General features: G+C 43.4%; 1 protein-coding gene across 4 annotated transcripts in view; it reads left to right on the forward strand.

Moving 5' to 3' along the window:
* Nucleotides 1-24,647, forward strand: part of LOC138492643 (tRNA (32-2'-O)-methyltransferase regulator THADA-like) — a 511,604-nt gene that overhangs the window by 208,409 nt on the left and 278,548 nt on the right. For all 4 annotated transcript variants that reach the window (XM_069619943.1, XM_069619946.1, XM_069619944.1 and 1 more), the window contains 4 exons: nt 388-497; nt 647-807; nt 15,919-16,085; nt 23,963-24,148. In XM_069619943.1, coding sequence (XP_069476044.1) covers nt 388-497; nt 647-807; nt 15,919-16,085; nt 23,963-24,148 — 624 coding nt within the window. The remainder of the gene's footprint in view (nt 1-387; nt 498-646; nt 808-15,918; nt 16,086-23,962; nt 24,149-24,647) is intronic.

The raw sequence follows: 24,647 nt of genomic DNA on the forward strand, positions 1-24,647 counted from the left end.
GTATAGAGTGTAAAGTCGTCCACGCAGACAGTTGCAGTAGACTTTTGGAAGGACCCATAGACCAATGTGATGGATTGTACGATGACATGATTTCACAATCCTTGGAGAAAGCTTCTTGTTCGTTATATACTTCCTGTTGTTTCTGTGGTCCCCTTCTGGGCGCAGATTACAATAAACATTTGATTAGTAGATAAACGTAGACAATGTTGAGATATAACGAGTTAAAGATCATAGCATTTGCAGTACTGTCCTTACCTTCTGTCTTGATCACCAACATACACACAGCCTCTTTGCTCTTCCTCCTCTGGCATTCCCTTTGTTTTAAAGGACTGTTAACTTGAAACATGTGTTTCTGCTTTAACTTCCCCCATCTGTGTCTCCTCATAGAAAACATTGCTGACCTGGTGAACTTTGCCCAGCAGAGAGGCTGCTGGGATTTCTTTAGTCAGACCAACATGCTGGCACTGATGAGCTGCCTTGCAGACAACACTAATGAGGTAGGTTACATGTACACCCTTACATCTCCGTAATCTACGTTCCTATGGGTGACCGAGTTCTTGACCTCAAAGCTGCCCTTTTGTGATTCAAGATGTCCTCTTACTGTATGTGGAAGGCACCTCAAAGATTTCCATTTCTTCTGTCATAGATTCGAGAGCTGGCCACTGAGCTGCTCCTCCAGTATTTTGCATCAAGCCTTCCAGATTCCCTGACGATGGCCTTGTTCCAGCATGCTCAGGAGATGATGTGTAGCCCGCGAGTGCAAGAGGCAGAAGCTGGTGCCGGCATGATGAAAACAGCGATGCAAAGGTCTGTGCTTAAGTCAACAATGAGACACAAGACGATCTTCCAACTTACACTACTATTAACTGCCTTCTTCAGTGGCGGAAGGCCAATTTTTACTATGACCACACAGTACTGCTACACTGCAATGCATTAAATTTGAGTTGGCGGATGTAGTTTGAGTGGTTTACATATTACTTCACTTTGTGCCTTTCCGGAATATTTCTACAGCATGTATTTGGGAGATTTTGATTTTGTCATGTAGGTTGGACTGGTGGTTTTGCAGAGGGTGCCAGGTTGTAGAACAGCATGAACTGTGGTAAAGACTATAGCTGTTAAAGTGGGTAAGTGTGAGAAAGCAATTGCACAAGTCACTGTTACCGCCAGGTCAAAGGTTTGATTCATCAGTTCATCATTCAGAGGTCAATAAAGTTACCTTTTAATTTGATCCTAACTCCTATTATTATGATTAAATTCAGAGCCATTTAAGTTTGTGACCTTTGCAAAATACATTGTCATTGTTCTTACTATTTACCCAGCACCAGTGGTGCTGCTGGCCCATTCTGAAAGTAGCCCCTGTCTATTAAAATATGATAGACGGTAGAACATAGTCCATACATTTTGAAAAAACTATGCTAATAATAACTGATCAGTAAAATAATTCTCTGTATTGCCAGACGTCTCTAATGTCAGTGGAGATTTTCTGTAGGTTTACCATATTGTTACAAAAGATTTCTCATCAGGCAACTTTTCCACCATAGTCTATAGACCCCCAAACCTTTTGCTGTTGTTTTATAAACCGGTCCTGACTTTTTACAGAAAAGTGAAGCCTTCAGCTTCACTCCCTTGCCCTTTCGCTCATTTTGTCATGGGGAAACTGATCAGTCCTTCCGACTATCAGTACTGGGAAACTGTTTCCCTTTTGTCTTTTTACCTTTTTAGTAACTTTTTTAACATTGCACACAGCATCTTACAATGAAGTGCAGTGGTGATAATTGGGTATCATGTGGAGGGTCAGACGAAGGACAGACTATAATTTTCCATTCTTAAATTGTTTTTATTTAAATAATATGAAAACTGCCCCACTGTCCCTAAACTATGGTTTCTCTGTTGTGACGAATCTAGCAATATCGTCACTGGTTCTTTGGAGATGAGCTTCTCTTATGTGGCCAGAGAAAGGCAGAAGCTACCTGACTCTCGCCCTGGGTGGCTATCTGCAGGAGGACCACGTGGAAGAAGACAAATTCCAGTGAGGTAGACAACCACTGAATCAAAATACTCTTGCAGTCACAATTTATAATGACACCCATGTGCTCTTGCAACACACCTACATGTCATATTGTGATGTACTGAACAAATTCCCAGGTTTTCTGAGCCAACCAACTTACTTATCACCCTACCTCCCCCCTTTTTGGTACTGAGACGGGGAGGAGGGGATGGAGCAGTGAAGATGACCAGAAGCGGGAAACCAACAGCGCGTTCTAGTCTTTGGAAAATGTTAAAAAGCGGCGAGCAGAAGGCGGCAAAGCAAGGGCTAACAGGAGCACACTGAGTCAACAGGTCGAGAAGGAAGGAAAGGAAAAGATGCAAGGCACACCAAAGCTGCCTGGTAAGCCCCGGGAACACAAATGGGATACCGGAATGCTTGTAGGTGAATGCTGTGTCGCACGAACAGCGCGTGAGAGTCAAAGTGATACCATTGAAGAAACTGACACAGATGCAAGTAATATTAAGACAGGGTCACCACCCAATATTTCAGAAAAGTAATTGTTGTAAAGGTGAACTTTGCTGGAGAAGGGTTGGTGACCCAATATTTTTAAAAGGTGAGCTGAAACAGATACAAAGTTGGACGAGAAGGGGTCAGTGACCCAATATTGGAAAAGCTTTATTACTTGAATGAAATAGTGTGATTGGAGAATGGAAACGCCCTGGCCCTGGCAGGTTAGTGAAACAGGAAAACAGTGGGTCTGGAACTCAAACACATACATAAAGATAAAGTGAAACAGTAGTGTGACACCTTGACAGGCGAGTGAACCCAGAGTGAAGGAAAAGTGAACCTTAATTTTCAAAACAGTATTGCGACATCCTTGTAGCAGAGTAAACCGGGATTTGAAGTGAAGTTGAACTTGAATTTGTGAAATAGTAATGTGACATCCTGACAGGAGAGTAAACCTGAAATTGTGGAACAGTAGTAAACGGATATAAAAGGGAAGAATCATCCCCCTTTTTAAGGATCAGTGAGAAAGTCGCAATTACTCAGGCAGGAGAGTACACCAGGGAGATAAAGAGGCTAATTGAAGTACAAAGTGTGAGAGACTGAACATCTAAGAGAATTGTACATGTAAAGGAAGCTCAAGGGCTGACTCATCCCCCTTGAATCAACTTGAACTGTGTTAAGGGAAGTAGAATTTTTAAAGGAAAAGAAGGATTTTCTTTATAATCTGTGGAAGTAAAAGTGAAGTGAAATACTGGGAGTAAAACTGGTACTGTGCTAAGTGAAGTAGAAAGTGCCCAGGAAAAGAGGTTCTTGCTTTACAAGCTGTGGAGGTGTCAAAAGTGGAGAAATTTAAAGGGAAAGGTCTCCCCCCCCCCCTTTAACTGAAAAGTAAAATATTTGAAGGAAAGCTAAACGTAGGGGAGGAGCCCTCTGCCTCGTTTATTTGAGTAGTGGAACATTGTTGATCTTTATCCAGAGGTGCCTGATAGCCAGTGAAAGGCCAGAAGGAAACCTAGGGGAAGGGAAGCTCTAAAACAGAGCTCATGATCTATAGATCAAAACAGGCCAAGACCAAATTAGGACATGAATACACACATTTCAAGGTGGAAGGTTGTCTAATCTCAGTATCAGGCAGTGTCTTTATGGAACCCTCCCTTAGTGTGGATGCCCAGGTAAATGGTGTTTTAAAAACATGAACTATCACCTTAAAGTTTTAAGACGGATCAAACATCTGGCCAAGCCGAAGAACTGTGAAACCCTGGTGCGAGCCATTATAATGCCTAGATTGGATTAATGTAACTCCTTGTTCAGTGGTGCAAACAAGGAATGAATACATACATTGGAAGTAAGGAGGGGACATATAACTAATTATAGGAAAGAAATCCATAGGGCTACTGATGGCGGCGAGAGTGTGTTTTAAAACCCTCGCCCTAACTCATAAATGCCTATACAGAGAAGCACCGGTTGCCTGAAACAAAACATGTCTCTCCACAAACCAATCAGATCCTTACAATCAAGCACTACCCAACATCTTTCCATCCCCTGTGTGAAGAGAACAAGGGGCAAAGGCAGATCTTTTCTAGTGTAAGCAGCTCAGGCATGGAACAAGTTCCCGGTAGATTTATGCTTGGGGAAAAGGCTTTTGATTTTCAGGAAACACCTTAAAATGTTACTTTTTGAATAGTGAATCTAGATTAGGCTTCCTTCTTGTTATGTCCTGTCTTACTTGCTATGTCCTAGTGTGATTGTGCGCCCTGCTGCCTGTGGGCTTTAACACAGTATAATCCCAGTGTTGATTCTCGCTCATTTGATTACTCTACATCTCAATGGGATGAGTTTTATGAATCCAGTAATGAGACTCACAATTTTGGATACTTGGCGTCTCACCGGGACGAGTATGATGGACTCAGTAATGATTTGCATTCTTCTAATTACTTCACGTGCACTGGGACGGGTATGATGGACCCATTAATGACTTTCACTCTTCTTATTACTCTGCGTCTTACTGATATGAGTATAGTATTCATATACTTGCTACCCTCCCCAGGTCTCCCACACCTCCCGGGAACCTTAGTGGTGTTGGGACTGCATCACCAGGTTGGTAGTTCGCCTCTTCGACTCTTCTCCATGGGTCTTGATGGTAACTTCAGTTGTCGCTTCCTCTCTCTCTGACACCATTCGCGGTATTACTTTCTGCATGGCTGCATGGTCTGGGAACCAATCCCCAGTCTTCTCTCCTCACGTGTCAGGTCTGCACATCTCTTCTCAGAGACCTGCACTTGTTTGCTCAGCTCACCAGAGCTCTGCTGGTTCCTAGTGCGATGTGGGCACTGCTGGGTCCAGGCCTTCTCCCTGCATAGAAAGCTGCACATCCTTCTCGTCGACTCCCACTTTGCTCCCACAGCAACTTTGAATTTCACAGGTTTCTCTCACTCTGGTGTCTCCTCCTCTAATACTTATGACGCTTGGCTGGGGCTTCCCCAGCGTAACGTTATAGTCCGTCTTTTGTGTCGGACTGGTGTTCATTATTATTGCATTGTTTTCTTCGTCACAGTACAAGACAGGTACTTTTTCTCAGATGAAGTATCACAGTAGCAAATGTATAGTGATTCGTCCTGTTTCATCCTGTAGGTTTCACTCACTCGGGTGGTTGAGATAGTTGGGCAGGGAGTTACTCATCTGAACAGGAGTCCTAGTCCCCACAGGGGCAGTCTTTCTCAGTGAGGTCCCACTTACCTCTACCACTAGAGAGTTTATCGCGTAGCGGGCACACAAGGAAAAGCTCACCCTAGTCTTTTACGCTTGGGATTTTCGGTTACTTTTATATGTATCTAAAGACAAGTTGGTGGCAACAATTACCTTTATACAATTTTTGCATTATTTTTAGTGTGAACATTTGTGTTTACCATGTGTGGATACTAAACGTGGCTAGTGCCCTAAAATGGCAATGCCAAAAGATCTTTGCTTGTTCTTTGGCCATTTTGTTGTTTTGCCTTCTGCCTTCTCAAGAAATCCCATATAAGGTCATGCACTTGCCCAGGAAAGCTGCTGCTTTCGTGGGCTAGTGCTGCTTTTGTGTATGCTTGGCCCAGTAAGGGGTGGCACTGTCTGGTCCCACTTCACATCCATGGTGCCAGAAAGTCTGAGGTTGGGGCATGAGTGAAACCCACACTGGTCCTGATTGGACCACTGCTGGCTGTTTGATTGGTGCAGATCCTTACCATTGGCGGGCTTGGACTTGCCTCCTGCCAGGTTTTGGGATAAGAAGAGGACTCCTGCAGCCTTTTCTTCAGATCAGCGTTGGAGCCAATTATCCTGTGTAGAAAAGCAGCTGACTGAAGATCCGTGGGTGATGCTCGAAGAGGCCCAGCATCCACTTCCTGCACTTCGCCTGGTGAGGCCCTGCTGGACTACCTGATCTGTAGAGGCCTTCTGCAGTGCTTCAACCGTTGGCCTGGTGGGACCAACCAGTCTCAACGCATTCTGATGATCGAGCTGTCCTAAGCCGTCGGAAGTGTCCCTGGACCACCTGGTGGAATGACCAGCTCTCCAGGGTCCTTCTTTGGTAGAATTGTTGCTATTCCGTGTTTTTCGCTGGAACCTCCGTGGTCGCCAGTGTAAGGAACCCACGGTATCAAAAGTACGAACGCAACACAAAGAGCAAGTTCAAGGGTGTTTATTGAACAGTTTTCAAGGGGGTTGGAAAAACTCCTAATTTGCCTTAATGCTAGAATGGGAGTAATCTCAACCATTGAAATAAGGAAAGAAACATTCTTAGTCAGACTATATCAAATGAAGATGGCCAATATCTGGCCACATGGTTGGGATCCAAGAGCACTGGCCATCCCCTGGCCCTGGCCACCTGAGTCAAGGATCCCCGGGAATAGCATGGGAGAAATACCTCCGGTTTCTCACACCAGCTTGCGGGATTAGTCACCTTCCTGACTCATTTCAGCATCCCAGCATCAAGGGATCCTGCTCTGGAAGGTCTTCTTCAACCGTGACTGGTAAGACGCCTGCTGTCGCCTGTGTGCAACAGCCATCGCTTGAACCCACCTCCCCCATCTCGTGAAGTGTCCAGAGGAGGCCTGCATCAGTGCCTTCTGCATTTCCTCTTTGTAAAGGGTTGCTCCTGGAACCGTCAGGAAGAATCCCTGAACCCACAGCTCCTGGGCACCTAAGGGACACCCCTGCTACTAGACTCCTTAAAGGAATGGTTCGCCCAAAAATTTGTATTGCCCAAAAAGATGGCCAATAATCAAACAAATATACTCACACTTTTTTTTTTAAGTTCCTATGTAAAATTTTGAGCAATTGAAGCTCAAAATATACAAAAGCAAGCACATGGGGGCATCCATTTTGTGAAATCGATACCCGCCTGTGCTCGCTTTTGCTTTTGCGGCACTAATGAAGGAAAAGCCAGCCAGCTGTAGTAAACAAAAGCTACCACTGGGTGGCTTTTCCTTCATTGGTGCCGGGACTCGCAGGACGGAGACCAGAGACTACAGGCAGAAAAGCTGCAGCTGCATCTCGGTAAGTGCTATTTTTAATTTAAAAAAGCACTAGCTGCGTTTTTTTTCCTAAGTTTTCCGGGATGGAGGAGCCCGGAAAACTTAGAAATAAAACCGCAGCTTTAAAAACGTTGTATTTATGTTTGCGGTAGTTTTTGAAGCTACCGCAAACATAAATACAGCGTTATTGTGTTTGAAAACGCTGCGGTTTTTCTTTCTAAGTTTCTCAGGCTCCTCTGAGCCGGAGGAGCCTGAGAAACTTAGAAAGAAAAACAGCAGCGTTATTGAAACACAGCCGCGTTGTGTTTCTGCCTGCCGTGGCTAACACTTTGGGTTTCCGGTGCTCCCCCAAAGTGAAAGCCAAGGCAGGCAGAAACACAACGCGGTTGTGTTTGCATGCCGCTGTGTTTCTGTCTGCTTGCAGCAGCTTTCCCATTTGGGGCTCTCGGGCTCCGTCTGGGGAGCCGGAGGGCCCCAAATGGGAAAGCAGCTGTAAGCAGAAACACAACACAGCCGTGTTTCGAAAAAGCTGCAGTTTTTCTTTCTAAGTTTCTCAGAGGAGCTTGAGAAACTTAGAAAGAAAAACCAATGAAGGAAAAGCCACCCAGTGGTAGCTTTTGTTTACTACAGCTGGCTGGCTTTTCCTTCATTAGTGCCGCAAAAGCAAAAGCGAGCACAGGCGGGCATCGATTTCACAAAATGGATGCCCCCATGTGCTTGCTTTTGTATATTTTGAGCTTCAATTGCTCAAAATTTTACATAGGAACTTAAAAAAAAAAGCGCAAGTATATTTGTTTTATTATTGCCCATCTTTTTGGGCAATAAAAATGTTTGGCCAAACCATTCCTTTAAGGAATCCCCAATACCATAAGTATAGAAAGACTTGTGTACAGTTGCGTTATAAATGACATCATATCAAGTACTGTTAAAAGGGGAACATATTTGGCAGGGGGAATTCAGGTGTAGTCACTCTGGCGGCTACCAAAAAAATGTAAATAATCCAATAAAATAAAAGGAAAAAGCACAAAGTTATGGGGCCCTAAAAAGTGTCCATAGAATCCCCAAAAATAGGAATTCCCTTAACACTCATGTCTTCCTCAATACATAAATAAAAGATAAATACAAAACATTTTCACTATACTTGCATCATGTGCAAGTCTCTTACCATTCAAATAAGAATATTTTACTGTTTTCCTGTGTGAAGAGGAATGTATGTTCAGTAGTACAAGCAGGTCAGATAGCACAGTGAGTAGAGCGCTCGCTTTGACATCCGTTGAGAGCCTGCGAATGCAGGTTTGAATCCCAGCAGGGCCAAACTCAGCCTTTCATCCTTCTGAGGTCGATAAATCATCACCAGTGGCGGAGAGTGGCAGTCTTGTTACCCGTTACTCAGAGTTTGTTGTCCCTTGCTACTACAGAGGAGGTGTGCTTTGGAACCTACAAAAGCTCATTCAGTTCGCGGACGCGGAGTGGCAGAGAGGGGCAGTCTTGCAGCCATGACAGGCAAGACTGCAAAGGTGGCCCCCCCCGCCGACAGCAATATCCCCCTTGCAAGAAGATGCCAGATGCCGTTTGAGGAGTTCCAGCCTCCGCCAGGAACAAACAGTGGAGTCACAGCAAGTACTTGAAAATCCTAGCTGTGCTATTACTGCAGAGGAGGATCCCTCAAGCTCAGTGAGCCCAGACCACCAACAGCCCACCGCCTCTGTGGCTTCCAGCGACTTTGAAAGTAATATTGATTCAACCCAGTGGAAATCAGGGTTTACTGATTGATTCAACAATCAGCTCTCTGGACAGACTCCGAATTATCCTTACGATGTGCCATCCATTACAACGCTGCCGCCCCCCGCCCAGCCTTCACTCCGGCCCGCACACCCAAACTCACCGTCATCTCCCGAAGGGGGGCTGGCACTGGGATCGCTGGCCCGTCCGGACTCGTGTCTGCGACGTTTGGTGGGGGTGGAGCCAATTCCCCGCATAGCGCCCCACGGGTCGCCGCCTCTGATGGCGGCGAGTTGTTGGACCTCGTGTGAGGCCAGGGGGCGCAGGAGAGGGACAAACATCCTGACGGGCCCCATCAGACCGAGCGACGGCTGAGTTTGGGAAAGGCCTCCCAAGAGGCAGTCCAGGCAACGCAGAGACTGCTGCCTGTGGCCCTGCCCTCCAACCTTGTATCAGTGAAGGCGCTGATACACGTTAACCCGTTGAACCCTCTCCCCAGTGAAACTAGTTGCTCAGAAAAAAAGCAGCGACAAGGCTACTTTGGACCCCATCCAAGAAGAGGAAGACTTAAGTGACATTTTAAATACAAAAAAAGACAAAGATATCCTAAAGATTATTTTCTGGAAGCTGATAGAACACTGCCAAACCTCAAAAAATCAGTCATGTCCTCTCTGCGACAAGGGCACAGCCTTAAGCCTCCTAATAGCAACAGAGGCCGCTGTGCTGGTTCAAACTCAGCAAGAAAAAGTGTGAAAAAACCGCTAACACCGTTTAAGCTCCTATTGGAAACTTACTTTAAACACTCAAAAGCTATTCAAGAAAGATCTCAAGAATTTACAGACGCTGAGAGACTCGAAGCTGTGAAAGAAAGCATGCTGCCATGCAAACAGGGCAAACTCGTTGCAGTCTACCGGAAGTCTAATATACATACCGACCAAAGGTCAGACCCACCAAACTTGAACTCGAACAAGTCAAAATGGCAGTCCAGCAGAGAAGCATCGTCAAACCTTACTCCCCCAATAAGGGATTCCTCGCCCAGTTGGAAAGAAAAGCCCCCAAGTCATTTTCCTCTGAATCTTTCAAAATCTCCTAAGATTATGAAAGAGTTAGGGGACCAATGTACCCCTAAAACCTCTACAATAGAAACACTCATTCATAATAATATGGACATTCAAGTCATTCAACATGAAACAAGATCTCCAAATTATGATAACCTGCAACTGAATGACATTACGGCCCTCAAGTCGAAGATCTGTGGAACCAAACTGCAAGTGCAGAAGAATTTAACACATGAAAGAAAGTTGGGACTAAGCCAAAAAGTTCCAGAAATCTCCCCCAACGCAACCAATGAATGTGATCCTGGGGATCTACTAATAGATCTGGACCCAGATCTGACAAGAGAGTTACAATGAAAGCCCGAAAACCCATTGCTCCGTAAACCGACCCCAGAATAGGAGAAACACTCCTGAGAAAAATGCTCACTTCAGAAACCAACTGAATCACTGCGCTTAAACTCCATCATAGTCCACCTAAAAGATCCTCAATAGATTTGTCTAATGTAACGTTACACCAAGTGAGAGTACCATCAACTTCCTGGACATCTTCTCCATCTACGGCAAGACCTTTACTTCAAAACACCACTTCATCTAGAGAAACGCCATCCAAAAAACCAGATATGTGCACATTGATGTCGGCATTAACTATTGCCCTTACGCCCTTCACCAAATTATATGAGTATTTAGTGACTCCCTTAAGGACCACACATCGATTCAAGCAATGATGTTTAGCAAACTTGTTTTCTTAGAAGGGTACATCATGGCGGTGGAGTAAAAAACAAAGTCTACCTACTCTTCCATAGACCAACCACCGTCCTTGGCCCCCAACCTACAAGAAGGCTTGTTGGCTCCAACAGGCCTTTCTAATATGGAGAAAACTTTCAAGACAGAAGGTACCCAAGCGTTGCCTTTTATTGACTTAACTGTACCCTGATTCTACCAACTGCAAACACTCTATTCGACAACCACAAGAAAGGAACGAATCCTATGAGTTGTGACAAACCACCGCTAGAGCCCATCTTTCAGCAGTTGGGGACAGGAAAACGCAAAACGACTCTACCAACACCTTTCTTAAAAGTGCATAGTGTCCAGGCCACATCAAATAAGTTTTTAAAAGAAGCTCAAGAAATTCAAATAAAGGTTAAAGACATAATGATCATGTTGCCTAGATGAACAGAAGACTTTCTTGACAACGCAGAGATGATGAACATTACTCAACACATAAATGAGGTCACACCCCGCTCTCTTCCAGGTCTAGCAAAGAACTTGAAACTCAAAATACGATTACTCATCCTCTACAACCTAATACAGATGGCTCAGCTCCAATAGAGTCCCCTTTCCGTACTCTGGAGGAAAGGAGACTCCACCTATTAGAGAAATACAATAAGAAGTCTCAAGTCCGGAAACATATATCATCCAATTCTTCTGAACCTACAGGCACACATCGAAATGAAGAGGTAGAAAACCGTCAGAAACCGTCCTGCGGATGTTGACTAGAATAGGCACCCGAGACTCAAACAAGCACTCTCAGTAGTAGAGCCAAGTAGACAAAATCACCAACCAGTGCAAGATAAGATGCCTACAATTGCCCACTACAAATCTAGAACGGACGCCTACCATAAAAAGCCCCAAAGTGTGAAACAAACCAGATGGATACTCAAGCTGGAACAGATTCCTGGAAACCGCGATGACGTTATCCTTAACAGAAGAGCGGTGATTGAATTATTCCACCGCATTCCGAAATTGCACTCACTAACGACATCAGATTTGAAAATTGTCGACCCAGTCATCATCATCAAAAGGCCATTTCTCATCTCTATATCACGTCATCAACCATGAACAATCTCCTAAGAGCAGCGACGGAAGACCTGTTAATAATGGGATATGATCTGAGTCTTCCAGAAAAATTAGGGAGACTAGATCAAGAGAAAGGAAAAACAGTTTGAAAACACGTCAACGTGACAACTGGTCCAAATCAGATTCACCTGAACACCGAAGTCTGATTAGGAAAATTGCACATTTGCTGCCTGGCAGCTCAAATCTTGCCCCTATCGACCTTAAAAGGACCACTGCAGTTAGCGTCAAGGACCCTATACGGTCTCTCACGGTTGGTGATAAGACTAAACCTAAATCTAACATGAAAGTCGTCCAAGAGGAGACACCAAATCTAAGCAACCAAACTCGGGATTCAAACAATAGGATAACTCCTAAACTTCTAAGAAGTGTGCAGAACGATATTCATCCCACAACGACCAGAGCGGAAACTGGCCTTTCACTCCAGGCTATGTGGTCTTGGCTTCCGAAAGCTTTGACCCTCCAACGACAAAGATAGCCAGGTAAATGACCCTCGTCCTGCAATCAATCAACAATTAATCGGGATGTGTTCATGGAACACTCGTGGATTTCTGTATTTAACAATCCTGGGGGATATACAGCTGGGGGACTACGACATCATATGCCTACAGGAGACTTGGCTTCTGCAAATACCCTCCCTGGATGGCTACGAAATCGTTGTAGCTCCGGCTAAAAAAGGCATTGCAGGACTTCCTACCTCGGGCCTACTAACGGCCTTTTAAAATGGAAGTGGCATTACGCTGGACCAAAAACTTAAAGAAAATCAATTCATGCTAGTGGTCAAACTAAATTGGACCACAGCCAGCGCTAAGAAAAAAGATACCACGACAAATGCCCTCATAATCATCAATACCTATTGGAATCCCACAACAATTGAACCGGTAAAATTTCTTGCAATGATAGAGACTGAAATCGACTCCATCCAAGTAGCCTATAAGGCGGACCACATTTTAAAATGTGGTGACCTAAACATCAATTGTCAAAAAAAAGCAGCCGAAAGTAAAATGAACACCAAGAAAATACCTACTGATCAACGTGCTTTCCAATGGATGAAACTAATGAAATCAAGAGATTTCCTCCATCTTGACGCAGTTTTTCCAGACCCTAATCGAATACCTTCTTGGGAACGAGCAGGATCTCAATCCATGATTGACCATATTTTCGTGACACGCCTGCTATTGTAATCAATAACAGCCTTCAAAGTGGTTAGGACGTCTGCTAGCGACCACAATCTCCTACTAACCACTTGGTCCTCAAAAACTTCATCTTATGAGAAAATTACATCTTATCTTGGGTTAAACAACCAGGGAACAAGACAAAACATTATGGAGGGTGCCATAAGAGCCCTGACAGTCAACTACAGTGATCTAGCAGGTAGAGAAGGCCCTGCCCAGGTTGATTATATTCGTTTATTAACAACCTACAAAGTACAGTTGCGGAAGAAGACGATAGCAAATCCTCAAACAAAACACATTTTGATAAGTTGGTGGCAGATAAAAGGCGCGAAGTAAGGAAGATGAGGAGACACGCGAAAAAACTTGACCCGTCTGCTGCCTTAACCGTCATTACAGAAGCAGCAAGATCTTATAAAGCATGGATGCAGGCACATCGCGCCTTATTATACCAACATGATGCCGAAAACATCCTTAAAGCCATCAATGGCAACCAAGCCAAAGACTTCTGGTCCTTACTCCACTCAACATCGATAGGAGCCTTACCATCTCAACAAAACGGAATAGGTGAAGCGACATGGGAAAATTACTTCAAGCACCTTTTTCAACCTTCAAAAACTTGACAACAGGACAATAGGAGGCCCGATCCACCATGGATCCGGTTGGAATCCAAAATAGATATCCTTGATTTAATAAAGAAATGAAAACTCTCACGTGCCCCAGGACCAGATGGCATTACCAACTGAAGCTTGGTTATCATTGCTAAGCAAGATCTTCGGTCGGTGTGCCGACTTAAGAACTATTCCGCCGTCCTGGAACACAGCAAATGTAGTCCCAATCTACAAAAAGGGCAACAGGGCTGACCCAGCTAACTATCACCCAATTGCCCTATTGGACCCAATAGGTAAAGTAGTTGGATCCCTACTTCTACATCATTTTACATCATAGGCAAACAACGCCCCCGTCAAGGCCATCTTCAAACAGGGTTTAAAAAGAACATGGGCATGAATGCGAACATACTGAGTTTGAGCACCTTAAAAAGCAAGGTCCTAGAAGGCAGCCCTAGAATATTTGTAGCCTTCATTGACCTCACCCAGGCTTTCGACCAAGTGGATCGATCTAGACTATGGTCGAAACTTATATCCTGGAAGTATCCCAACGAAATACTGAATCCAATCAGAGCCCTGTATTCTAATACCACAATGCGAGTCCGTTTAAACTACCAAGGGACCCTTTCGGTGTAGATCGCCACAGCGAGAGGCGTGAAACAGGGCTGCCCTTTGGCCCCTGCCCTGTTTTGGGCCTACCTAGTGGATTATCAAGACTCCAAAAAAGCCATACGCTCCTTTCCACCTAAAATCGGAGGAGAAAAGATCAGTCTCTTGTTATATGCTGATAACTTGATGCTTCTGGATGATACTCCAATAGGCCTGCAGCGTCAATTGAACAACCTACAGCACTACATGGCAGACAACAACTTGGACATCAACGAAGGAAAAACAAAAATGATGATAATAGAAAAAAATATCACGAAAAATGAAAAGACCACCATTCTATTGGGCACTAATGAGCGACTTTAAGTACCTAGGGGTCACCTTAGATAGTTCTGGGAAGGAAAAGGCAATGCAAGGACTCCTACATGATAAAACGAAAAAGCTTGCAGCTCAGGGGAAAGCAATCGATATGAAATACGGGCAATTCTCGATAATCCCAGTCAGGGAATTTTACAAAAAAAGGTTATACCATCTTTAATTTATGGCTCAGATGATATGCCCAAGCTCCCCTCTGACTTATGGCCCAAGCTGGAAGCAATTTTCTGGAGATCAGTGCTTGGAATCCTCAAGTCAACTCCTATAGCAACGATCAGACTAGAACTCAGCCTTTCATCGCTAAAGACGTCAGTAACCTGCAGCGGCCTAATGCTATACAGAAAATGCATACTAAAAGATAGCCCATATGTCTATAGATTGATAAATCAAGAACTGTTGGCCTCCACCTGTACGATGTTGACTAGATGGAAAGCAGAAAATGTCGCCCTACTATTGTCTATGGGGAGCAGTGAAGAGGACTTCTTAACTAATCCAGTAAAAGTTCTAAAAAAGATCAGAGAACAGGACTGGATAACGACATTAGAAACCGCCAACAAGAACAAATTTACGACTCATCTCCCTCAGAATTTCAAGAAACTGGAGACTCTCCAAAACTACATTAATTTATTCCCGAACAGAACGGAGTGTAATTTCTTCATGAGAATTCGGCTGAACTTGCTTGAAACGAATGAAATACTGGCTATCAGAGGTTTAGCCCCTACGAACACCTGCCGCCTCTGTAAGCCTTCCATGTAGAAAGAAACCATCCGCCACTTGCTTCTGGTTTGCCCGGCGACACGAGAGATTCTTTTCAAATACCTAAATGGTACCATATCCAATTTCTGCCTAATGGATGAGGAAGTTTGCTGGCAAAAATTGATAGCATGTGACAGAACTTCATGGCTACTGGCTACGGTAAACATCATGCAACACATTGTTAAAGTGATGCTTCGACGATCAAATCCCTCGACACCATAGCCTCAAACTCCAGAAAACTTCTCTACAAATAGACACAATCACAACGAGATGGATCAAAGAGTTAATAATTGAAGTTTGAAAACTGGACTGACAGACTTTTCTCGGCATAAAATCATGATTCGCTTTTTTTTATAAAAAATCTTTTTTGATTATATTATATACAAAAAAAAGAAATGATCACCACACACCAAGGGTTTGTGGCGCTATATAAAGGCAAAACTAAAAAAAATTAAAAACGTGTTCTCTCATGCAGATCCACCAAACCATGTGTCGCTTGCATCTCAACCATAATGGGTCATAGGGCACGGGAGGCAAACCAAGCCTCTAGTTTGTCATGGGTGAAAGTGTACAAATCTCACATTTATTAAGAGTTTGGGAAAACAATATACTACTTTGTAAGACAGGCTTGAGAAATAAATCATTTCTCAGCTCATTCTTGAAAGTTATTTAAAAACAGATTCCTAAATGAATATCTATTCATTTTCAAGGTGCTGGTGGTGTTCCAATGCTGATAATGATTTTGCGTCTCTTGGTTTTCAGGTCTGATAGCAGCACCATGAGAAAGCTCTTCCCAGAGGAAAAAGATTCCCTGGCACTGCAGAGTGCAGGGCTGTGCTATGTCCGGCACCTTCTCCGCATGCTTGAAGACCATTTCACTGCAGCTCAGCAGGACCTTCTACAGGCAGCGGCTACCAAACCGATGCAAGGTAAATCTATAGGCTTTTTGATGAGGAAACGTGCACACATGTACCACCCTGCTCAAGGACGAGCCCCAATATGATCTACGCCTTCCACACTGAAATGAGCAGATGCCGTCCTCGCTGAGATAAATGTCACCTGAGATCTCACCTTCCACAGACACATTTTCAGACCTCCCGCCCTCCTACAAATAAATGACCCAGCCTAATGACCCATTTGCAAATCTCATTGCCCACAGATCTCTCAATCACCCAACCACACAAGTTAGACCTTTGCTTCTATTTCCTTCCCAGCCCTCGCACACTAAAGGGGAAATCTGAGCTTTGACCAACAAATGGTCAGACCTGTGAGCCTCTCCCAAGGCCACCTTTGTGGCAGATTTCCTACAGTAGAGGCCTAGACTGATCTCTTGCATCTCCCCACTTTCCCAAACACTCCACTTCTACTAACGTAATCTGGAAGAAACTGCTTTCCCCCCACCAAGGAAATAAATCAGGAAGCGACCTCTTGCCTGGAACATGCTTTCCTTTAATCTATCTCAGCACATTCTGAGTTACACCTCACCCTTTCACATACATGTATTGGGCAGGTTTCTCTCATTATAAAGACAAATCGTCTGCTTACCTTAACTGAAATACGGGTGCAGTTCTGCCTGTAGGGTCTTTGATGGACCTTCCCATCCTAGATAAAAAAACAAAGGACAAATCCATTGCTTGGAGAAATTTAAGACTGCCCTATTGCCTCCCAAAGAAAAAACTCTTTACTTCCACAGAACTACCTGGGACATACCTTCCCACCTTTTCACAAAAACAACTGTTTAAAGCGTTCCTTGCTCACTTTCCAAAGAATTGCTCGGAACAAACCTAGCTGCTTTTTACCTTCCCCCGTAATTCCAGAGACAACCCATACTGTCACCCCTTCAGAAATGTGTGATAAAATACCTCCTTTCAACAGCAAAGCATAAACATATCCATTTCCCTCTAGAGATCATTTTTACAGACTTTTACAGGAAAACCTTGGGCAGGTCCCTGTCTCCCAAACAAACCTTGCCCTTCCTTCCCAAAGGGAATCCTGAGGTATCCCCCTTTGTTACCAGAAAAAATACTTTTGACTCACCTCTCACTTACCAAAGACAACCCTGGGTCAAGCATCTCGCTAACACAGAACATTCTGGCTCAAGCCCCTAGTTAGGAAGTTTATTTCTCTTCTGTGTGTTAAGGGGAGAGAAACTGAACCATAGTGAGGCAACAAAGTTTGGTTCAAGCTTTCCCTGGTTCACCTAGTGATTCTGTGGCTGAGCAGTCATGGGCCAATTTTAGGGTGTCAATGGGGTGGTTATGATATGGTATAACACACATAACATTCAACAAGTGATTGTCCACACAAGTGTATAAAAAATAGGCTATTTTTCTGTTCGATAAGTAACTTTGTTGTGGGTTACAGGTAAGAAACCTTTAATAGGAACAGTCTTTTAGTGTTTGAAAAGCATATCCCTGTCAATTAGGGTCACACAAATTATCCAGGAACCAAACTTGTGAATCCCAGGAGCAGCTCGGAATCTGAACCCACCCAATAGGAGGTCAACCTGAATCAGTGGGAGGGATAGGTCGACATCTGATTGACTGAGCTGGCTACTATCCTGAGGTTGCAGTACGCCTCAATGTCACAGATAGGCCCAATGCTATACAAAGGGCTGTATTTGCAGTAGGCAAAGCAAACTTTGTAAGGTTATTCATAATTTGCCTGTGGCAGCGCTGGTTTTCAGCTCCTTCAACAACTATGTGCTGCAGGCAAGCAGGACAGAAACTGGCCCATTGGAGATGGTAAAGAACCAGAGGAAAAACTAACTCTTGTATCTGGAGTATGTTCGCATTGGCACGGTTCTGGACTGCGTAGATGCAGGTGTGTCCCAATGTCGGAGTCAAATACCAAAGTGAACTCCTCTTATTCCAAACTAAACATGTGTCCTTGATTTTGTGTTGGTGGGCCTCCAGTGCTATCAGTTACCGGCATTCTGGCCTTTTCGGTACTCCCACCTCTTTTTGGCAAATCCATGCTGGGATGGGTAGACTGGGTTTCTTTGAGGTTTTTAAATTCAGCAGGTCCTGCAGTGTAAGGGGGAGCGAGTACTGAGGGAGTACTGATCCAACAGTTTCCTCTAGTTTCTTGAAAAGTCAGATATCCTGAGGCACCAGCAGAGATTCACTGTCAGATTGGTCTTGGCAAGTTTCAGCAGCAAGGCTTCCTCAAGGTCATTTTCTGGAAGTGCATGAGAAATTGCCACCTTACGCCGTAGAAGTGGTTGAAGCTGAGGAACATGAACTAACGCTGGGGAACGGCTCTTTAACGCATGATAACCAGCAGAAAAAAGAAGAAGATAACACCAAAGAAGGGTCACAATCGTTATACTGGTCAATGTTACTAGAAATAATTATGCAAGTTTGTCAGAAGCTGGGTGTAACGCAAGTGTCTCTTTAGTAGTAAAAATTTAAGGATTACCAGTTGGAATTCACGAGGGTCCAGCTCATTTAAAAATAATAAAATGAGAGCGTTGTTATTTGGGGAGAGTGACTTGATCTTAATACAAGAAACTTGGTTAGTAAATACCCCGGAACTCGAAGGCTTTGAATTGATAACACAATCTACACATTGTAAAGCAAAGGGTAGGCCGATGGGAGGTTTATTGATTGCCTGTAGAAAGATCTTATTTAAAGAAATTACAACCTTATTTTGTAAACAAGAAGGAAAAACTTTTAAACAGATCCATAGAAGGTGATGTACCACCGGCCCCAACGTGGGAGAGGGGGCCTTTAGAGTCAACATTGGATTATATGCTTCTATCAACAAATTGCTTTGGGAATTGTACACATTTTTCAGTGGAAGATGGTGGAACAAGTGACCATAAGCGATTAGTCACACAAATAAATAGGCATTGTGGGGGTGCAATAGAGATTTGGGGCCATCGAGTGGCTGTCAACGTTCAGAAAAACCAGTTGGTGAAATATAAGAGGGAAGGGGAACGGCTAAATAGAGGCCTAGATGGACTCTATAATTGGGGAGATCCCAAAATTTTATATCAAAATTGTAGTCCGTTACTGTTTCATGAATTCTTATGGTCAATTGATCCACCGCCGAATACCCAGAGGGGTTTTCAACAAATCCACAAACATGGTTTTGATGAAGCAGTTTGGGCAAAAAAACGCGAGACCCAGAGACAGTTAAGACTTGTAAAAAATGGGCAAAAAGTCCATTAGAACTAGCGACAGAAAAATAATTGAAAGAGCTGGTCCAAACATCATACTGAAGAGTTGTGGCAGAAGGACGGGGAAGAAATGTTGTGTGCATTGCAAAATAATTCCTCACAAAATTTTTGGTCACTAATTAACGCACTTCAAACACACCAAGTCATTGTTCAAACGAACAATGTGTCAGAAGCAAGTTGGTTGACTGACTTTAGTCAAAAATACCGGGAACCAGCGGGAGCCCCAAAATATAAGGGGGATAATGGAAATTGGGGATTGAGTTTTGATAAAGAGGACATTTTGAACTTGATCACAAGATCTTCAGCGTCAAGATCTGCGGGCCCAAATGGTTTAACTTATCAAGTCCTTAAAAGAAATGGGATACTGAGGGGAGAAATTCTGTACACATTGTACAAGGGAGTGATTGATAATAGAATAATTCCATCCTCTTGGAAGACTGCGATCATAATTCCGATTTTTAAAAAGGGGGATCGCAAAAATCCAACAAGTTATAGACCAATCACGCTGCTTGACGTGGAGAGTAAGTAAGTTGTTCACTAGTCTAATACTTAGAGAACTGGAAACGTGGGCGGGAAATGATAACATAATCCCCAAACAACAAACAGGGTTCAGAAGAGGTCATTCCACCTCCTTGAACGGTATCATACTCGCCTCGTTAACAAATCATAAAGATAAAAAAAATGCAGGAAGACTCTATGGCGCATTTATTGATCTGTCGAGATAAACTTTGGCGCAAAATGGAACAGAAAGGAGCCCCGAAAACTCTAATCAACATATTAGTAAATCTCCATGAAGGAAACACAGCGAGGATAAGACTAAATACAGCTGGACATTTGTCAGAGTTCATAAGCATAAACAGGGGAGTCAGACAAGGTTGTATGGTGGCACCATTTCTTTTTTAGTTTTATCTGGGAGATTTTGGGGAGGCCATAGAGTCCTCATCATTGGTAAGTCCAAGGGTGGGATCATTGGCTATAAGATGGCTCATGTATGCAGACGACATAGTCCTACTTACTGAGGGCACTCGACTCGTACATGAAATTAAATGACCTAAATCAAGGGTTGTAACTTTTGAACGAAAATGTCTTAAAGATGTTAAATACTGTTGGTCAATTGGCGGTCATCCGATTCCTGTGGTAAAAGAAGTAATATACCTTGGCTTCACTTTGTATGCGGCCCCCACAGTTGGGATGCAGTATGGGGAAATTTTGGCCAAAGGCACACAACTAATAGCTCAAATGAAGAAGATCTCTAGTCTGTATGGTAAATTCTCCATCTTGCCAGTAATAAAGTTTTATGTTGCGAAAGTGATTTCCGTTCTACTGTACGGAATTGAGGCAAAACCTCTGTTATGGTCTGTAGACTGGCATAAAATAGAAAGTTATATCTGGAAACAGGTATTAGATTTGCCTAAAGGACTGCTTACAGCAACACTTAGATATGAGCTGGGTTTAAAATCTCTCAAGTTTGCAGTCGACTGGAAACTTCTCTCCTTGTATAGATCCATCATCGAGCCTATGACTAACACACTGTTTGAAAATCTTTTGGGCAACATGAATCTTGATACCTCACTAACCCTGAGAGAACTTAGAAAGGCAGCAGAAAACCTGTTGATTCATTGTGAATCTGATAAATGTACATTAATCACAAATCCATTGAAGGTCAAGAAAGCCTTGTCCTTAAGAGATTGGATCTCTACAGGGGATATGGTGAGATCATCTTCCATCCTCGAATCGTTTTTTAAGTACGGGAAAAAACAGGGTTTTGTACCGAGGTATCTGACAAAGTTCCCAGATTCAAAAGGAAGGCAGAACTTTATGGGAGTACGTCTGAACCTGATTAAGACAGGTTCAGTATTAATAAAATGGGGTATTACTGAAGGAATTCGGAGTTTATGTACGGAATGCTCGGATCCAAGTAATCAAACCTTAGAGCATTTGTTAAGATTCTGCAAAGGTACTTGGGAAATCAGGGTGGAATACTTGGGGAGTTTAGTAGGATCACTTGATCGGCTGTCCTCTGACGCTTTTTGGGAAAGAATGATTGCTGGCTATGAAATCAAATTGACTTTAAATGTTTTAAGAGTATTGCAATTTACAGGTTTTATACTACAAAATTACTGGTAATTTGACTATCTCAGTGGATGGGTAAAGTCTTTTTATTATAATTACCTTTGATATTCATTTGTAATTAATATCTATTTAAAACTATGTTAAAATTGCAAGATTGTGATGAATTGGTGTTAAATGGTACATGAGCGAAATATCACTTTGAATTTGCCACATTTTTTAATTGCGATGTTTATATATTTTAACATGTTTAATTTTAAACAAAGAATGTGTAAAAAAAAACAAATGTGGTTATATCACAATAAATAAAAAAAAAAAACAAGGTCATTTTCAGTCGGCACTCATCCCGTGTGTTAGGACTCACCCCAGAGTTAGACAAAGCTATTGAACAAACTCCCAGGCTTTTTAGAAATGTTATGATCAGAGTATAAACTGAGCCTCAAATCTGGAGGCTGCATCCATTCAAACATTTGGTGGCCACACACTCGCTGGTGGTCACAACATTCAAACTTGACCGGGCCTCTCAGTAATCCTAGACATGATTCAAGTATTCTTGGCTTTTCCAGATCTATGTGATTACTGCGCCCCGTTCACTGCGACCCTAAAAAATGTTAACTTTCTTTTATTTTGCCCCCCTTTCCCTGTATATATACACAGGGGGAGATCCCCCACAGACCCCCCTTCATCCATTATACACAATGCCCACCCACCCCCCACATATATATGGGGTGAAAAGGAGGTTGAAATAACAAATAAAGTCGACTTTTTAGGGGGCTGCAGTAAACTGGGTGCAGTAATTGTATAATCCCTGCTTTTCCTACCCAAGTCATCTGAGGCAAGGATAGTCAGCAGCCATATCTGGCTCCATCATTTTACTTGTGCACAAAGGGAACTAGTGTCAGCTATGAAACCTGCACAATACTTTTGATCACAGGAGCCCCTTTACGGATTATGTGGCCAGAATCCTACTACTCAAAAATGGAGGTCGTCTTTGCCAGCAGGCAGGTAAAAGTACAGCTACTGGTGCAAGGAGACCCACACAGGGAGAGGGTGCCTATGTGGCAACATAATCCTGAGAGGTCAAGGTCTTCTGGGGGGCACATCAGAGTCTCATCCCGTATGATGATGCGTATTCCCACTTGTCAGGAAAAAAGGGTCAGTAAATCAGTCAGGAAATTGAAAGGACAGTGTCTCTCGCCGGAGGTACAGTTTAGTATGTTCACCCTCACGTACCGAGTACCCCAGAACAGACCTCCTCAACTCCACCAAATAAGTACTTTTGCAGAGTTTTAGAAGTTTGGAAACGTTTATACATAGAAACCAAGGAAACAGAGCTAACCAAGATCCCGGGAGAGCAGCAGAAGAGGCAAAATCATGGTGAGGATGTAGGACCACGCCAGATGACCTCCTGACCAATGTTCAACAACCAGATGCCTGGAAGGGGAAGGTTGCAGTACTGACCCAGAGGACCAGAGACAGACAAAGTTGCAGTAGTGGCACCCTGGCAGATGGTCTGCACACAGCTTCCAAGGACCATAGACGGCCACAAGCAACCGTTTTGATGCCCACATTTCCAACAGATGTGGAAGAGGCTGTTGAGTCCTGGGGAAACAGCCTGCAGTTCGAGGATGCAGTTGTCAAATGTAATGTTGTGTTTTATAGTTTGACACCTGATAAATAGACTGCATACAAACCCCATGGGCGCAGTTAGATGTTTTCAGCAGCCCAACCGCTCTCAGAAGTCTCACAAGAAAGGGTGGTAGATGGCCGACCTTCAGCAGCGAATTACCACAGGACAGGCCTTTTGGATACTGGCTAGAGGCGCTCCAGTGGAAAAAGTCTTCAGAACTGATGAAGGCCTTGAATGGATGTGTCCCTTGGGAAGAACAGCTGTTGGACAGTAAAAGGCTATAATAGTGTCCGCCCATATAGAAAGTATAAAACGGACACCAGCCTATTACACTCAAAACCTGTATAGGGTGACAAAATCTGTTCTTTTGTATTACCCCTGCCCTGAAGGCCATATGGGCTATTTAGGGCACCATACAATAACACAGTTGGAGCTTTCAGGGGGGCTTTAGTAAAGGTCTTCCTGTCATCCCCCCAAAAAAATCAGGATTTCCAACAAGCCAGCAAAAAGTCAAGTGGACTAAAAGGGTTAGCAAAAGGAGAGTCCAAAATGAGTTTCTGATCTCCTGCTCTGAAGCAAAATTATTAAGGTGTCTTCCATTCCCCTGAGCACTCCAAATCAGATTGCTGGTCTTTCTCCTACAATGTAAGCCAATGGATACCTCATCTTTGGCATAGACACTGTAACTGAGGAATAAATGACAAGCAACATGTTTCCGAAAAAGGTGCAAGATGTGACATGGGGGACTGGCTTGACCCATCACACAAGGAATGTATTAAGTAAATCCGACACCTATAGCCCCTGATGCAAGAGCGAGATGCCCAGCCTAGAGAGACTTTAGCATTCGTGATTACTAGGGCCATCCCTCACGTGTGTGAGAAGAGCGAAGAATAATCACTGGTTGTCTGTTTCCTTTGGTGCAGGAGTGATCGTAGCCGTGCGTCAGTGTTTGCTGGAAGTGCCCCCGATGATGACCCATTTGCAGAAGTCTGAGTTCCACCAGCACTGGAAAGAGCTGGTCCAGAATTTGGTGACCACACTGCGAGATGTAGGCATCTTTATCCTGCGTGTGCTGTATGGAAGACGGGAAGCAACCAATGAACAACCAGGTGAGATTGGCCACACTGAGCCTCTTAAACTCAATTGGGGGAGGGAGGCCCTAGAGGACCCTAAGAAAGAAAATGCTTTGAAATGAAATTCCTTTTATTTGCTTGTTTTTGGTAGTTCAGTTTTACGCTCCAGTTCTCAACCCAGTCACTCACCTATTTACATAAGCTTTTCACACAAACACATGAATACACAAATTACAATAGATTAAAAACAGAAATTCATAATTTATCAAAATACATTTAATAAAAAAGAACTAGTATAACAAACATTTTTCACCTAAAAACATATAGCAGCAAGTAGTAGAATCACATAACAAACGCTGTCATAAAAACTCAACTGGCCCAAATTGATTATGCAAGTGGACCAGTTTTTCATATCGAACAGAAAGATGTTCTAAAGTTTCCACCTCGTTTATACAAAGACGACATCATCTTATATGTTTTGGAATTTTTTGTCTTGCGCAGATAATGTCCTGTGTGGGAAACAAATTGAATTTTA

This window comes from Ambystoma mexicanum, chromosome 10 (assembly GCF_040938575.1).
Source record: "Ambystoma mexicanum isolate Mex_15411 chromosome 10, UKY_AmexF1_1, whole genome shotgun sequence".
NCBI lineage: Eukaryota > Metazoa > Chordata > Amphibia > Caudata > Ambystomatidae > Ambystoma > Ambystoma mexicanum.